The sequence below is a fragment of the Myripristis murdjan genome, chromosome 4 (genome assembly GCF_902150065.1).
Source record: "Myripristis murdjan chromosome 4, fMyrMur1.1, whole genome shotgun sequence".
In the NCBI taxonomy this organism is placed as follows: domain Eukaryota; kingdom Metazoa; phylum Chordata; class Actinopteri; order Holocentriformes; family Holocentridae; genus Myripristis; species Myripristis murdjan.
In genome coordinates, this window is record NC_043983.1 from 11,764,821 (window position 1) to 11,782,320 (window position 17,500).

Consider the following 17,500-nt stretch of genomic DNA (forward strand, 5'->3'; position numbering starts at 1 on the left):
CATGACCGACCGGGGGTCACACTTTGCACACACGTCTTCCAGCCAGATAACTGGTCTTAACTCAGATGAAGCTGTATGATTCAAGTAGGCTATGTAACAATCAAACATCACCAATCCGCCAGCTGACCAGCCTCACAATTCTTAGTGCATGAGTCCATTAAGTCAAGGGTTTCGAAATCGTTTTTTCTTTGAAAGGCACCGAGAAAGGCAGGACACCGCAGAACATGAGATTTTGTCCAAAGAAGGAGGGGGGTTTGTTTTTAAGGATGAATAGTCCTGTCTACAGTGTAGGCGGGAGAGGTGAGCCTTAAAACCAAAGCATAGCCTACTTTATTGCCCTTTTGCTCTTGCTTCTACGAACAGAAATAAAAGTGAAATTAAACCATTCCACACTTTTGCATGGGGACTCCTATTCAGACTCTGACCCACCCACCCCAAAGGGAGCCCTGCCGGTCCCGGGCCCCTTTGGGAACCACTGCAGTGAGCTATTTATGGCCTCCACATGAACGAGGTCCCGCCTCCCTGGAGACATTTTTATACCGTGCTCAGCGCCTCCTCTTCTTCTTTTCTTTACTGTACACCTATGGAGGATCCTTTCCGCCCCGGGGGCCTCCTCTTCCTGCGCTCCTATTGGCCCCTGGTGAGCCTCTGCCGCGGTGACGTCAGGCCCCGCCGCCCCTGCAGCGCTGAATGGACCGCGCCGCCTGTCTGATCCACTCCAAAACAGCTCAGCACGGCACGGCACAGCACGGACATCAACCCGGGAATAGAGAAATAACGGGGAATAGGGACTTGGCGGGACGGCGAGGAGCAGGGCCTCTTTGAAGCCCTCTTTGAAGCTGCGACTGTGTGCATCACCGTCATCATCTTCACCATCATACTTTTTCTTGACAAGACAGGACGGGGGAGTGCGCCCACCGTGTTGCGGGTGTATGTGCGTGCGTTTGTCTCCCGGTTTGGATCACGATGATGCAAAGTGCGGCGGTCCTACCGACAGAGAGTCCTGTAAAGGGTTTACCGGAGATTCTTGGTGTGCCAATGCAACGTAAGCCTTTTTTACACTCATTTTGTCGAGTATTTCAAGGGGGACTGGCTGGGAAGCATAACGTGCGCTGCAGGGGTTTGCTATGGGAGAAGGGCTTGATTAAAACTCGGCCGAGGACAAGGAGAGGCTATCAGACCTCCGAGTGTAGCTCTGCCAATACAGCCTACTGATGTGCCTCATTGCTCAATTTATAACGTGTAGAGAGGCTTCTTACATTATGATGCGCTTCGTTTTGTGGCCTCAGAATAAAGCGATCGTTGTGCAGTGATCAGACCGCATGTCCAATTTATCTTTACAGCCACAGGAGCCCGTTTTCTGCAATAGGCTGCAACAGTTGACTTGTGTGCACATACAGGATGGCATTCGCATTATTTACACCATCCGTAGAAAAAAAGGATTATTTGTGTTATTGTAATCAACACCCTGGTATTCTATTCTCCCTGTTGGCCTCAAACTTTTCTGTTTCTCCGCATCCTTCATGTTGGTGGGCTCGTAGTGAGTCTCGCCATGCCTTTTCCCAGGCAGCTGTTAATGTGTAAACGAGCCTACATGGTCAAGAGATCAGACGCAGTTGTCATCACCCATCAGACAAATACCCGTTGACTTTGATTGACACTTATTACTGGGTCAAATAATATGCCTCGCACTTATTTTGGGGGGTTTTTGGTTTCTGAAGGAAGGCCAGGGCCTACCGAAGTGACAGAGTTTGTGCTTTTAACCAAAAACAGGAGAGCGAAATTAAGTCAGCGCAATTAAGACCGCTTTGTTCCTTATTTAACGAGGACAAGAGTGAGATTTTAGAGTTATTTATCACCATCTTATTTCATTCTCCTGCTCTCATCATCAAGGCGAGAATTGCCTATTACGGGCACATCTACTCTTTATCTTCCCAGCATGTTAATCTGTGCCGGGCCCTTTATAATCTGATCGTGCAGTCAAGATGGAAGTGCAATTGAATACATTTCTGCTCTGACCTAATTATTTAAAGGTGAGCCAGTGAAATGTAGGACCTACAGTCTCACAGGCTCCACAGCGGATGACACTGTGTGATAAGAGTCATATTTTCAAATAGGCCTACTCCTGGGTTTCAGTAATGGAAATATGCCAGTAAATCTGTGCCCGTAATTTATTGTGAATATTTTCAATAGTGTGATAGGGAGCAAAATACCCCCAAACTATACAAAATAAATATTGCTTAATTTACTTTGTGCTATATTACTGCCACTCTCTCAAAAATACTAGCGGAATTGGACGATGACGCCTCGTGTGTAGAGCTGCAGTATTTATTTGACCCTCACAAGAAGAAAACAGCCTATATGTGGTCAGCTTATGCTCTTTAATTTTATAAATCAAGGCAGATTAAAAGATTGGATAAAGATCCTGCCACTCAGCGCCCATAGCAAGCATTCATCCTGGATTTAAAACCGGATTACTCTAGGAATAAAAGCAATGTATTTAAGCAATTTTATCATGGACGCTGTGCTCCGTTGAATCGGGGCAATTACATCAAAACTTTAATATTTAATCTGAATTAGACTGTTAATCATTTAACAGTCATACAGGCTTGTTTTGACATTTATTTCCGGTCTTGCACCACAATAAACGGCCTGTGTGTTGAAGTTCAGTGTTGCGTCGCCTTTGAAAATGCGCCTGTGTGCTTCGATTCACGTGTGAAGTGGAAGCGATGAGAGAAGTGGGCAGGAAATGAAGATGAAGATATGAGGGCCAAGATTATGAATGTAGTGTGTGTGTGTGTGTGTGTGTGTGTGTGTGTGTGTGTGTGTGTGTGTGTGTGTGTGAGTGAGTGAGTGAGTGAGAGAGAGAGAGAGAGAGAGAGAGAGACACACACACACACACACACACACACACACACACACACACACACACACACACACACACAGCTGGACGGTGGACGCTGGTCGTTGCCAAGATCGCTCTGCTCTCCTTTCAGCACCAGCTCTCTGTAAATGATTCCATTCCGGGCTCAGGCAGCTGCACTTGCCTCCTCAGAGGGTTTAAATATCTCCTACTGCATTTGCCTGCATTTTAAAAAACTAATACACATATAGGCTGCTGTTATTCCACCCAAAACCGGCTGATGAACCAACCTCCCCAAACCAACGCAACTTACATCTATCACCGCTTTAGCTCTGGATTTCCACTTGCTGCTGCAGAGAAACGGAGCCGGTCCGCGTTAATCCAGCTTTGTCTGTCCAGGAATGTCGCTCTGTATTGATTTTATAACCCACACCGCTTCCGCTTGTTGATTTTCACGCTGTACGCTGAAGCGAGATAGGCTGAATATCTCTGCAAATTATTTTATTTTCTCCTTCTTCAGCAAAACACAACATGTCAGGATATTATTCTATTCACTCACCAAAGTAATTCGTAAATGTTAACATTCAATATTTTCGACTCTTTCTACCAGAAGACAGCAGTATTAAGCAATATAATATATAAATAGCCTACATGGTGCATAGATGCATTAAAAAAATTAAAATGCACGCTTTTCCATATATAGGAATGGAAAACATCCATTTTACATGCATGCAGTTGTGTGCATGCTGCACTGACTTCTATGTTGCATAACTAGAAAGCTGCAGACTGTGCTGTGACTTGATAAACAATAAGGCATCTTCAGCTTTAGACGGATATTGTAAGATGATTACGAGGCCACCACAGCCACGCAGCCGGAAGATTTTTTCCCGACAGTCACCAGGCCTGCTGCCGCATCTGCACTGAAATGTTTACTGGGGTTTTCTGGCATCTATTCCATCTATTTGAATTATAGAATATCACACCGATGTTTGCCTTGAAATGTCTCTGAGAGAATCCGTCTTAACAGGCGAATAAAAAAAGGCTTCAGTAAACAACGAGATTGGCTACTTGTTAAAATTAACGCAAAACAGTCGACATCCTGCTTCACGGATAAGGCCTTTTTTTTTTCTTTTTTCCCCTTTAATATTAATCACACATCAGTTTGTTGAAAGCTTGCCAATTTGTAATGATATGGCAACGGAGGTAATTAGAATAAAGCGAATAAATCTACAAAGGCTGGTTTTATATCTATCGATATCATAATAAAAATAGATTATGGACCCCGGCCATTACTGAACATCATGTTTTGACAGGAAGAATGTGCAAGGTGTTTTGGATGAATGTTTGACTTTTTCAGACATTAATAAATTGAACTCTACGTTTCAAACCTTAATATCAGCAGTGATGGAGCTTCAGTGCAGCTGGCACTGATATGCTGGGGAATATGGATGATATTATGTTATGATCGTATGGTCACTATATCTACGCACGCGAGTCTGCTGGTATTTTCCAATTTGCATTTTTTACACGCATAGAAATGAGATATAATTTGGTCTTGACCCTAACGCACATGCCCCTAACTCACTCGCGTTACTTAACACCCAAGTGGTAGGACCTGTGCCATCAGACTTCCAGTAAAGCCATTCGAAAAGATGATCAGGCTTCTGGAGAACAGAACCACTTAATTAAGAAAATCAATAAGCTTGTAAAAAAAAAAGAGCCAAAAACAAAACAAAACAAAACAAAACAAAAAAACACCCTGCTGTGCACCGCTGGGACAGGCTCCAGTTTCAGCACCTTGGACAGCTTCACTGAGTGCCTCGCACGCACAAAGTAGCCAGAAAGTAGAAACACTAAATTATAACTTTATTTCTATGGCTTTTAGAACAAAAATGTAAAAAAAAAATTAAAACGAATTTTCATCAGCGAGAATCTAAACAGTGTTTTAATATTTTAAAAAACAAAATAACACTCAAACTAATTTGAAATAAGTCAAAACAAGAAGACGTCACACATAGGCCTATAATATGTATTGTGTGTGTGTGTGTGTGTGTGTATGTGTGTGTGTGTGTGTGTGTGTGTGTGTGTGTGTGTGTTATTTATTAAAGATATGAAAGCCTTGGTAAAAACAGAAGATAATGAATTCCGATGCTTTTGAGGTTTTGGAGAATCTAAGACAAATCTACACTGAAGACAGAATTAATTGTATCTTGACATGGAGGCTAAAACCATCTAATTGCATTACAGCCACGTTTTCATTTTTAATTTGCGGAATAGACCTTTTTTTTTTTTTTTTTTTTTAATATCTTTTTTTTAATATCTGTGGTTGTTCCCTTACGGTCCTGTTTTTTTGGCCTGTAAGACTGGATGTTGAGTGTAATCTTCTGTGTGTGTGTTTCCTCTGCAGAGATCCCTCAGTGTGCTGGCTGTAGTCAACACATCCTGGACAAGTTCATCCTCAAGGTGCTGGACAGACACTGGCACTCCAAGTGCCTCAAGTGCGCAGACTGCCAGACGCCGCTGGCCGACAAATGCTTCTCCCGGGCGGGAAACGTCTACTGCAAAGAGGATTTCTTCAAGTCAGTACTCTCCTTTGACTCACTGCTGTGACACTCATGATGGGCTGGTTACTAGAAAAGGGATTGTATAGCCCATTGCTCATGTCAAAAGTCTGTATGTTATGTACATGTTATTTTTCTTTTCTCTCAAAATTGGTGGTTGCATATTCTCTTATTTCTCAGAACTAATTTGGTCACATCTGCCGCGAATGATCAGTCGGAACAAATATTGCTGTCTAGTCTCTTTGTCTTTATTTTACTCGATAAAATTCAAGTAGGCTAGAGCGAATATTTACACCAAAAGAAAGTAGCCGAAATCTGAGCTTTCTCATTTAAACTAAGTCCGTGCGAAAGACAGCGCTTGAGTCTGGCGGATATTAATTATAGGCCTAGATATTTTCAACCTGAAAATATCTGAAAATACCTGATATTTAAATAGTAACAATTATTAGCAATTGATTTTTTTTTTTTTTTAATTTGTTATTGCGCTAATAATATTAATTCGTTAACACCCAACGCTGCTTGACAAGTAACAATGACTATAATTCAAGATTTTATTATTTTGGCGTTTTATTTTATCGGAAAATCGTCACTTGTTATAATGGGTAGGTTGGAGGAAATGACGTAGAAGAGGAGGCAGACGATCAGCGACCAAATGCAGGGTAAATGTCCGTGTTGAGTTTCCCGCACTTTAAGCATTTCCTCCGCAGAACTGGAAAATTCATAGGCTACAGTGTTCTTGTCAGAATTAATATCAGGCCTCTATTATTTGTTTCTGATTTTAATTACGCTTTTGTACGAGGCATCCATCATTCCACCTGTCTATTAGGTGGATGTCATTATTCAAGCGTTGCTCTGCTCAAGGCACCACGTGCTGGGCAATATTTTATTAAATTAATATCTCACCATGCCAGATTTTACTGAATTGTTGTGTCTTGCTTTCCTAGTGTGGATTTGGATTTGAATTATGGGAAAAACAAAAAACACATCACACTCCGCCTACAGAATATTACAACAACTAACCTTATATTTTTCTTTTTTTCATGCCTTATCATCTCTTTTTTCTTTTTGTTCTTTCTTTCATTCATTCATTCTTTCATTTTTTTTCCCCTTAACGATTGGATTTCTGAGGCATTAAAGAAGAAAATTAAGTTTGACTTTTATCCAAAACAGGATCAGCAGGGATCCGGGCTTTTTACTAAATCATGTTTGAGAGGTTTTAATGCTCAAAGCTTGAATGAGACCTGAAGAGCCCCGGAGTCCCAGTGAGAGCTAACTGTATTAGCTGACCCAGGGGACAACAGGGGATGTTTCCATGCTCAGACTGTGGTGAGGGACACACTGCTGGAGCAGGGACAGGACGCAAAGCAGCATGGATTTACACACACACACACACACACACACACACACACACACACACACACACACACACACACACACACACACAGTTGTGTGCTTCCCAGCAGTGATTTGGAGGCGTCACCTTGGTCTTTTTATTTCTGTGGATTGGCTGTGTGATTTAAAGCTTCTCCTGAGTCAGTACTTTATTGGTTCTCCTCTGGGTGTGTTTACTGTGAGCGCTGCTGCTCCTCCCCCTCCTCCTCCCCTTCCTCAGCTCTGGATTTCTCAATACCTCATTTGCAAGCACACAAACATGCAAACGTGTACGCACAGACATACTTTTGAAGATAACGTTCACACACACACACACGCACGCACACACACACACACACACACACACACACACACACAGTGCATTGATCCTTTCCATCCATCAAGCTGAGGACAGGTCTATCACTAACGGAAATGCATTCCACTGCTGATTTTTCTCTCTACCACAGCTGGTGCTATTATTGATACAGACACCGTGCCATTATTCTTGGCTGGAGTTGAGGGAAAAAAGCTGTCTAGCATGTGAAATTTTAATCTCGGCCGGTCTCGCCGTTCTCATCAGCCTGCGAACTGGATATAAATGGGAGAAGAATATCAAGCTATAGCCTGCTGATGTTGTAGAAGTATTTGCATTGAATTATCTAAAGGCAGCCCTCTCTCTTTGTCTCCACTCTCTTGTCGTCTTTCCTCCAGACGTTTTGGAACAAAATGTGCATCATGCCAACAGGGGATCCCTCCAACGCAGGTGGTGCGGAAGGCACAGGACTTTGTGTATCACCTGCACTGCTTCGCCTGCGTCATGTGCAGCCGACAGCTGGCCACCGGCGACGAGTTTTACCTCATGGAGGACGGGAGGCTGGTCTGCAAGGAGGATTACGAGACGGCCAAACAAAATGGTAGTTCTGCCTGGATGCAAAATATTAAGCAACTGATGGCAAATAGAGAGTATGACCAGCTGCACCTTAATTCAGCATGACCCAGACCACACAAGACTATTAGCAAATGAAAAGACAGGTATCATCATGAAAACAGGCAGAGTCTAGATGACTGGGTGTTAAATGACACTGGCTTTACTTTAGTACAGTAGCCTTAGTTTGCAGGAAATAGACAGATAGATAGATAGATAGATAGTGAGCTAGTGAGAGGTATATGCTGTGTAAAGCCCCGTTTTTCTTTTATTCTCTCTCTCTCTCTCTCTCTCTCTCTCTCTCTCTCTCTCTCTCTCTCTCTCTCTCTCTCCCTCTCTCTCTGTGGAGATTTCTATGGATCTCTGATTGATTATGTAAAGTGAAGCAATGCTCTTATACAGCATGGCCCCAGTAACTCTGTTCCTCTGGCACTCTGGCAGGGCAGATTTATGTCCTCTTCAGCTGGAGTGGGACAGTTGCACAAGGACAATAATACACTTCTTTACATGATCACTCACTTCATTTAACACACATATACACCACCTAAGGCCAAAGGCGCTGCCTGTAACAGCAAAGTGACGAATGCATGAAGAGGTCAGTAACAACAACTTCTTTTCAGATGATTCAGAGGCGGGAGCCAAGCGGCCGAGGACGACCATCACAGCCAAACAGCTGGAGACCCTCAAAAGCGCCTACAAGAACTCGCCGAAGCCAGCGCGCCACGTCAGAGAGCAGCTTTCCTCTGAGACTGGGCTGGACATGAGAGTCGTGCAGGTATAGGCTCTGTTTTCTTCTCAGTGTCTTGCACCTCTCTTCATTCCTGACTCAGGAATAGAAATGACACACATTCTTCTTCTTCTTCTTCTTCTTCTTCTTCTTCTTCTTCTTCTTCTTCTTCTTCTTTCCCCCTTTCCATCATCAGGTGTGGTTCCAGAACCGGCGGGCAAAGGAAAAGCGTTTGAAGAAGGATGCAGGTCGGCATCGCTGGGGTCAGTTTTACAAAAGTGTCAAAAGAAACCGAGGAACCAAGGTGGAGAAGGAAAGCTCAGCTGATGACGCAGGCCTCAGTGACAGTGAACTCAGCTTCAGAGGTATGTATGAATAATTTTAACCAATATGCAGTATCAGCAACTGTGTGCTAAAGAGGGAAATTCATAAGAGGGAACTGTTAGTCATGTTGTAGAGTTACTGGAGGTAGGGGAGCCCAGAGGCTGTTAAGTGGCACAGATCTCAGTGCAGTTTAATGTGTGGCATTTCATATGATTTCTTTTGTTCATTTCACAGCGTCGCCCTAAAGCAAATCCAAAATGGCATCCTCATTTCACATTCCACTCACATTTCGCTATAGCCGCTGACGCCACCTCCTCCCTCAGTTTGTCGCCATGATGGAGCTTATTGGGAAAGAGAGTCAGCTGCAGTCAAACAAACGACATCTTAGACAACCCTGTGTTTTTATAGTTATTTAATGTTTGCAAACCCCATTTTGGGTAGTCATAAAAGTCCTGGAGCCACTTTTAAAAAGAAGGCCATTTTTACGAGAAATGAAAACATGGTGACAGAAACTCTATAAAGCAGGTGAGGCTTTTAGTCAATTAGAGAGAAAGCGCTCTGGGGCATTGTTGTTATTGAAACCACCCAGGGGAGAGATTGAGACGGAAACGAATATTTTGTATCACAGTAATTGCAGCACATACACAGCGTCTTTGTTAGAGGTAAAGGCAAATCACATCCTGTATCTAACAAAACTGAAATACCTACCAAAGCACCTCAGGAGCCGAGCCACTTGCCTCCATGAGATCCACGTGCCACTATAAATCTCATTCATAAAAGCACTTAATGGTATTGAAAGATAACAACTATATAATGCTCATGCAGCTGACAGCATGTGTTGATGTGTCACAGTAATAACACCTCAGATGCTTAAGTAATGGAATTGCCCCTATCTCCTCCACAGAGGACCAGATCCTGTCAGACCTTGGCCACACCAACGGGCTGTACGGGAGCGCCGGGGACGTGGCCAACGGCGGGGTGCTGAATGGCGGCTTCTCTCTAGACGCGGCGGGGCAGCCCTACCATGACATCCGTGCAGGAAGTCCCTACGGTCTCCCCCAGTCGCCCTCCTCCATTGCCTCTCTGCCCAGCCACACCCCTCTCCTCAACAACCTGGGCTTCAACATGGACAGTCTAGTGGCACAGGGTGGGCCGGGCGGGGTGGGACAGGCTCTGAGGGCCATGGCTGGAGGCCCCACCTCAGACCTCTCCACAGGCAGCAGTACGGGATACCCCGACTTCCCCACCAGTCCCGCCTCCTGGCTGGACGAGATGGACCATTCCCAGTTCTGAAGCTAGTGCGGCCGGCCGCTGTAGGGATTCGTTAACAGGACAAAAACAGAGCAGACTCACAAGGCTTTTTACATTTCTATCGCTCTCCAAGACTTGGGTATGTTCTGTGATGGCGGCTGAAGAAGAGGAGGAGGAGGAAGAGGAGGAGAAGTGCGGCTTTCAGTTCCTCGGCAGTCGTAACAGTGAGGTAACGGTGGGATTGAGCTCTGTAGACCGACCGCTCACCGGAGAAGAGCAGTCAAGTACACCTCCTCGCTCAGTGACCGGACAAAAACACCACTGAATGTTCAACCTTTACATTGTATCATACAGTTTTTGTTATCAGCAGACTTTGTTTTGTTATTTCATTCTCTTAAAACGAGATTGGATTTGACGTTTTCAGCATAAAGGTTGGTGGATTATGCTTGCAGGGGAGGTATTATTGTCTCATCCCCTGAAAGAAGCCACATCATCCCTATCTATCAGCTACAATGTTAGGGCTACAATCTAGATGAAAGTCCCTAGACTAAGGAGGCACCTGCATGCTTCTGACTCAGAATGAGTAGGACTGCTGTCCGGCCATATTGAAGCCTTTACATTGGCAATGCACTTTACTCTCCTCTTCTTTTTCTACATGTATGGACAGAGATGCAGCGAGAAAGAGAGAAAGAGGAGAGACGTATGCACAAGGCAAAAACACAGTGTTTCAATGGGAGAGAAATTTACAAGACAGTGGCACAAGTGTGACTTTTGAACCATGCTGATGTTTTTTAATGTATTGCTGAAGCTTACCTAACTAAGTTATTAGGAAGTAGATGGCCGTTGGTCTGTCTGTCTGTCCGTCTGTCCGTCCGTCTGTCTGTAGAAGCTGAGGTTTCCTCTGTTCGAATGAGGGCGAACACTGTTTGCTACACAGCAGGTCTCTCTTCTATATTTATAGGTGCTTGACTTGTTCTTGTCTGTGTAAAGGTCTTGTCTGCTGCTGACCTGAGAGCAGACGTCTGTCAGTATTATATTCTCTGTTTTCGAACTCACCAGGATTCAAGCTTTTTTTTTTTTTTTGTTTGTTTTTTTTTGTTTTTTTTTGTTTGAGCACACTCATAAAGTGAGAACAAGTTTAGGGCTTAGAGAAATGCAATTCTAAACCGTTCTGATGATATATAGGGCATCGCAATTATTAATTTGTCATTTTGAATGCAAAGATATATTGCAAGGCGGTATCCATTTATAAAACATGCAAATTAACTGAAGATTTCCTTGTGAATATTTGTGAGCAAAATAAACCACAAATATGAGACATTCATCTTATGCTCAAACCAACCTTCCCCTCTGAGTGTTGAGAATTTTGAGAAAAATCCCCTTGGTGTTTCATGAGTTATCTTTAGGTTTTTTTTTTTTTTTTTTTCAATCTGGTCAGAGCTTCTCTTGGTAATCTACTGAATCCAGCAGAGCTGTAGCTTTGTTTGCTGTCAGCCTTCTTACCAGCCCCAGATGTGGCATCAGCCTGTCCTCCCTCTGCCTCCGTGTCAGAGGGATTAGTGATGTTAAGTCCCACACTACTGTGGCTGATACTCTGGTGATCATCAGCGCTGGTGTGACCGCTGAGCTTGTGCAGGCCACATCTGAAAGCCGCCTGTTGGGTGAGATCAGATGGGACAGATTCGCCATAATCTAGGATCCCTGTTTCTGATTCTCTTTAAATTCTTTGAGCTGCAAGAGGAGCCAAAAGCTCAATTTGACCTGTTCCTGCAAGTCAAGTCAGCTGCTGTTTCAAGGATGACATAAGGGAAGTTTTGCTTACAGAGAACTGCAGCAGGATCCTATAATTACTGCTGATGTTCCTGTTTTGTCTTATGAAGAAGTCATAAAATAGCTCCTCCTGTAAAAAAAAAAAAAAAAATCTTATCTGTTCATTTTGAATTCATCACGATTTTGTTTGCAAAAAAATTGCCAAATCCTGTTTTACCAGGAGAAAACAGCGTCCAATTTGATAGCCAGAAAGCAAATCAAGAAACAGAAGCAAAACCAATTCAGAAGATGATATACAAACACATCACCCACAACACTTTTTTTAGTTAAATCTCTATGGCCTCAGAACTTTGCGTCTTAATTGTTGTAAATTTTGTACAGTTTGAAAACGTGTCGATCGTCTTGTTTCATGAGCGCTATTTATTATTGCCATGTGTCTTTGAAAAAGATGTAAAAGAGAGCACTGAATTTATTCATTTATGCCTTCTGTGCAATGGTATGAACTGTGTACAGTCAAATCTATATGAGGAAAAAATAAAGCTGAATTGTCTTTGGGTTACCTTTTGGGTGTGTTTCTCTCAATTCATCGGCCCACATCAAAGCAGTGTCAGCTGCAGCGATAAATCTGGGAGGCCAGAAGGATTTTCAGCTGAACTTTGCCATCAATATACCAAAGAAAAAATATCCATTGTAGGTGTTTGTATTGTTTTGCTTTATCTAAATGCTCTAAGAGAGAGTTAACCCGCAAATTCACTTACCCATTGAGAGCATTTACCACACACTTAGGCCTCTATTCAATTGTGGAGATCCATTTAGTACCACCAACAGACAGTGGTCAGTCAGTTAACAGTGATTGATGCTGCTTTCCTCTCTCTCTCCCTCACTCTTTGAGCATGGGGAGGGGGGCATAGATAGATACACAGAGAGAGAGAAAAGGAGGAGAGAGGGAAAAAAATAAAAAACAAAACAAGGGCAGCTATGGCTGCACATCTGCTCGGACTGTTGGCTTCACTGATCCTCCCGCTACCAAAGACACACAGCAGCAGATTGCAGTTTTGCGCAGTCCAATCTTTCCTTAATCCCTGTGCTGTTAACTAATTGTAAACTGCTTTGTGCAATATGGATAAAGACGCTTTGTGGTCATGGGCCATGAGTGAGGGTGGTGCAAATGCAGAGAATAGACTTGTGCGGCAATATGTCAAACTAGTAAATGGACTATATAGTGTTTTGTGTGTGTGTGTGTGTGCGCACGTTCAGCTTCTTGTGCTGTTAGTTACAGCTGTTGCATTAGTAAAACCTCTTAAGTTACACGGGAGTTGTTCAGTGTAACTGTGATGTAGGAAAAGTATGCGTACGATTAGAATAAAATTACACCCAAGCAGGCCTATACACTGTATAATAAAGGCCTATATTAAAGTCATTTGTATGCAACAAAGCACAGCATTAGTCTGAGAGCAGGCCAACGTACCCCAAACTTAAGTGTTATCGATTCCTTTGTGTTTTAGCTGTTCCTGTTGCATTATAAAAACAAAAAGCAAAGAGTCAGCCTGGTTAGAGTTTGCACGTTTGCATAAAACACCACAAATTGAGCTGATTTTTATTCAAGCATTGATTGGCTGGGCTATGGGCATTAATGGATAGGCTCTAATAGTACTGCCTTACAAAGATAAAGAGCCACACAGACAGTTAGGATAATTTACACGCCACTTACAGCACTAGTATACAAATAAATCTGTGGAAACTCCGCCACTGTTGCTTTTGCGAAGATGACAAACACAAGCACAAATGCCATTATCATCGATCGCAAGGCTTTTATTACAAACTTCCTGACGGAAACAGTTCTTTTTTTCCATCTGAGGCAAAAGGGAATAAATTATCATGCAAAATAGATAGGATTTGGTTTGGCCTGGAACTCAATCTTGCAGCATCGAGACAGGACATTTTTCTCGCCAAACGACTCCATCGTCCCTGCAAGTGAACAATGATGCACAGGATGACAGAGTGAGCCTTGAAGAGAGGGGCCAGAGTCAAACAGAGGCCTCTCAATGTCACCCTCAAGGTTGTGAGCTCAATGCCGTTTTAATGTGAAACAAGGCCTTTTCCACTCGATACTCACCCTGCCGAAGGTACGAGACAGATGACATGTAACCACAGGAGGAGGGTTCATGACCCAGAGGATACCGGGACAAATACCTTGGTGATGATAATCTGTTTGCTGTATTGAAGGCCTCGGTCTCCAGTGCACTTCTCTGGTGGTTATATGCTACGCAACAAATATATGAAGGCACAAACCAGACACTTTGCTGTTTGTTGGCTTGTCTGATGGGTGAAAGCTTCGGTGACAGTAGAGAGCAAAAAAGCTTGTTCATCACCATAAACTGAAGATAAAGCTTTGGAGCTGAGCCTTGGACTCTCTCTCTGTCTCCATCTCTCTCTCTATCTCTCTGTCCCACACACACATACACAGCCTTGGACACCAGTGAATGGGTCTCTCTCTCTCTCTGATATTAGTGGGAAGCATTTCAACAGCAGAGAGGATTTCTGCTTACTGTTGGATTCCCAGCCGTGCTGCTGAGGGTGGGCGAAGGGGCGGTGCAGCATGGAGAGGAGGAGAAGAAGCAGAAGAAGGAGGGGGTAAAGGATTGCATTAAGCCCTGGCCAAAACAACAACATGCTATTGCTTTTAGCCCACCTGCACGCCAGGGCCTGATTTGGGTGGAGAAAACAAGAGAGAGAGAGGGGAGAAGAGAGGAGAACTCATCAGCAAGACATGTGTCCTCAATACCGTTAGAGTAAGACAGAGATAAAGGAGAGAGAGAGAGAGAGAGAGAGAGAGAGAGAGAAAGAGAGAAAGAGAGAAAGGGAGGTTGAGGGAGGGAGAGGCAACTTGTAAAAATGCATAAACGCTAAGAACGGCTGAACAATATTGCAGTGGGGGGTGGAGTGTGTGTGTCTGCGGTTTGGAGAGCGAGTGAGATGCAGTGTCAGAAGTGAAAAGCTCAGAGGAAAATTGAAGCCCCATAATGGAAGCATAATGGGCTTAGTGTCAGAGTCTTGCAGACGAGCCGGGAGGAGGAGGGGGGGGCGGGACACGGCTGCCATCACCCTCTCTTACCTCAAGCCAGAGTAACGGGGTTTAGGAAGCAACGAGGAGACAACGCCTGGCCCCAAACAGGCTTTAGAGACACACCAACAGCCTAATGGCTGGATGTGGCTGGAATGCGTAACAGTGACATGGTCACTGGTTGTCTCTTTGTGGGATTGTAGCACATCATGTCTCAGGCTCAGGTTGAAAACTCAAAAGCTTTCCTTTGAAGTCACGTAGGGCTTCCTCCACAGTTCCTTCTCAAAATGCACGAGGGGAGACGCAGGAAATTTCATTGAGGGAGGTTCAAGGGCTGAGATTTGTCCAAAGTGGATGATATTTATGGGAAAATATTCCTGGTCCTCTTCTCTCATCTGATTTGTGAAGGAGTGGCCGGACATTGATGAAGATATGAACATGATGTGGAAAGATCTTAATTCACTTCAGGGAAGCACAGCTCACTTACATTTCAATTCAATGTAGGCACAGTACAAAAGCTGTTGAGAAAAAAAAAAAAAAAAAAAACAGAATTGATGCTACTGGTGTTGACTACCAATGCTGGGAAGTGCATCTAGTGCAAAATGTTGTAAATCTGTGACTGAGTGACAGAAGCCAGCTGGGCTTTTTGGAGACGGTTATCTAACACCTTATGTCAAGGCAGATTTTGAGTAAGCGGAAGGAGGGAGTCAGCAAGTTACATTGAGGGAGAGTAAAGGATTAGGTTTGTCCCCATTGTTTTGTTCAGGATGTGCATTAGCTTCTTTACGAAGCTGGGACCCAGATTTAGTGTATTCTCATCTGGAGGAAGGTGTGTGTGTGTGTGTGTGTCGGGGCAGAGAGAATGTGCTGATCAAAGAGGCTTTAGAGCAAGTAAAGCAGATTTGGACTCAGCCCATGTGTTGGTTATTTGGAGAACATCCAGATCTGTCTTAAGTGACATAATACAACAGAGGCAGGTTAGAGGGGCCGGCGTTGTTTGAAGTTGTGTGTACAGCATGGAGGATTTTAGGTTTTGTGAAGGTGGGCTAATGTGGCAGCCAGTCAAGAGGTGTGGATAAAAGGTATGAAACACTACCAGCAAAAACAAACAGCTGAGATGTGTACAGCAGGACAGAAAATGTTTCATTCACTGACCACAGGAATTGATCCATTCCAAAATTCACCAACAAAATATATATACTTTTTCAAAATGTATAAGAACCTGTACATGACCAGTGTCAGCTTCAAAGTGTCAAAGTAATAGCTGGTGTGGGTCCAGGATATTACAAGGGTAACACTGTTACTGCAGCTACACAGTAGGAACTACATACATCACACTGGTTTGGAGGTGAATATTCCCAGTCAGGTCGTCACTTACAATCCTTTAAAACTCACCTTTAAAGCGATGTCTAGAGATTTGTAGTTTGCCATCGACTCCTGGATTACATGTAGTGTATTGTTATGAGACCTTATAATGTTTTTATGAACTTTTCAAAAGCATTATTAAAATGATTATCTTTACCTTTTTTCTATGCCAGCCCAATCACCACTCCAGACTCCTGTTCCTCAGCCCTGCAACATGACCGAGCTGAGCTAAATAACTAACTTCATCTTGTAACCACTGTGTCTTAGCAATAGCTTGCTTTCCCGGATGACATGACAAGTTTACAGATTGGACTTTACTGGCAGCATGTGTGTGTTAAATACTATAAATAGCAAGTTATGATACAGCATATCACATTCCAAATTTGACTGGTGGATACTGTTAAGATAATGAGAGTAGTAGGAGATGAAAAAATCAGAGGGACAAATTTGTTGAACACTTTAATAGTGATAAATGACAAATGATTAATGCATTCCTTGGAATGTAACACAACTGAACAAACGGCTGTAACTGAGACTGTTAGAGGGCACTGACCCACACTGAAGGGGCTGGGTGGCTGACAGACCGGGGCAGAATAAGTGTATAGTATATATGTAAAATACTTGAGGTGCGCTTCATTTCTTGTGCCTTATAATCCTGGAGGGCTTACACCTAGTTTTTTTTACACTTACAGTGGACAGTTTAAATGTCCCAAGCCAACGAAACCAAACAAACCTCAAGCATTTTGAAATAAAATCAAATAAAAACACTTCTGCAATCGTGGTCTACTGGGGTTGGGGTTGAAGACAGTCTTTTAAGGGCTAGGGGTGGCAGAGGGAGAAGGCTCAGGGTTTGGGTTGAGTACACTTGAGACTGGGACAGGCACAGGGACAGGGACAGGGACTGGGGCTGAGGCTGAGGGGTGACTGGGCAGGTGGCCTAGCCTTTTGGAGCGGTGTACTGGCACAGGAGAGAGGAGATGGCACTGGATTCAGTGACTTCTTCAGGAAGAGAGCCCTCCAGGTCTTTGATGGACGGGTCAGCGCCAGCCTTCAGCAGGAGCTCGACGATATCAGCAAACTCACATGCCGATGCTACAGAGGGCGGGAGGGAGAGAGAGAGAGAGGATTAGGAGGAGCGGAATAAAGTAAAGAAGAAAGAAAGAAATTAGAAGGCAAACAACAAGCATAACATATTTCAGGAAAGCATTTACTCCACTTTTTGCACCAATGTAACTTACAACAGTGGAGAACTGTGGAACTATGGTTGTACTGGGCAGCT

General features: G+C 43.7%; 2 protein-coding genes and 1 long non-coding RNA gene across 4 annotated transcripts in view; 2 read left to right on the forward strand and 1 right to left on the reverse strand.

Annotated features, from left to right (window-relative positions):
- LOC115357640 (uncharacterized) overlaps positions 1–17,500 on the forward strand; it is a 249,917-nt gene that overhangs the window by 118,090 nt on the left and 114,327 nt on the right. The window lies entirely within an intron of this gene.
- Positions 754–12,347, forward strand: lhx4 (LIM homeobox 4). The gene is made up of 6 exons (XM_030049213.1): positions 754–1,045; positions 5,271–5,442; positions 7,507–7,709; positions 8,341–8,495; positions 8,644–8,812; positions 9,676–12,347. The coding sequence occupies exons 1-6, from the start codon at positions 967–969 to the stop codon at positions 10,062–10,064; spliced, it is 1,167 nt and encodes a 388-aa protein (XP_029905073.1). The 5' UTR covers positions 754–966; the 3' UTR covers positions 10,065–12,347.
- acbd6 (acyl-CoA binding domain containing 6) overlaps positions 16,667–17,500 on the reverse strand; it is a 32,862-nt gene continuing 32,028 nt past the window's right edge. For both annotated transcript variants that reach the window (XM_030049216.1, XM_030049215.1), the window contains one exon: positions 16,667–17,313. In XM_030049216.1, the coding sequence (XP_029905076.1) occupies positions 17,272–17,313 (42 nt within the window). In that variant the 3' untranslated portion in view covers positions 16,667–17,271. The remainder of the gene's footprint in view (positions 17,314–17,500) is intronic.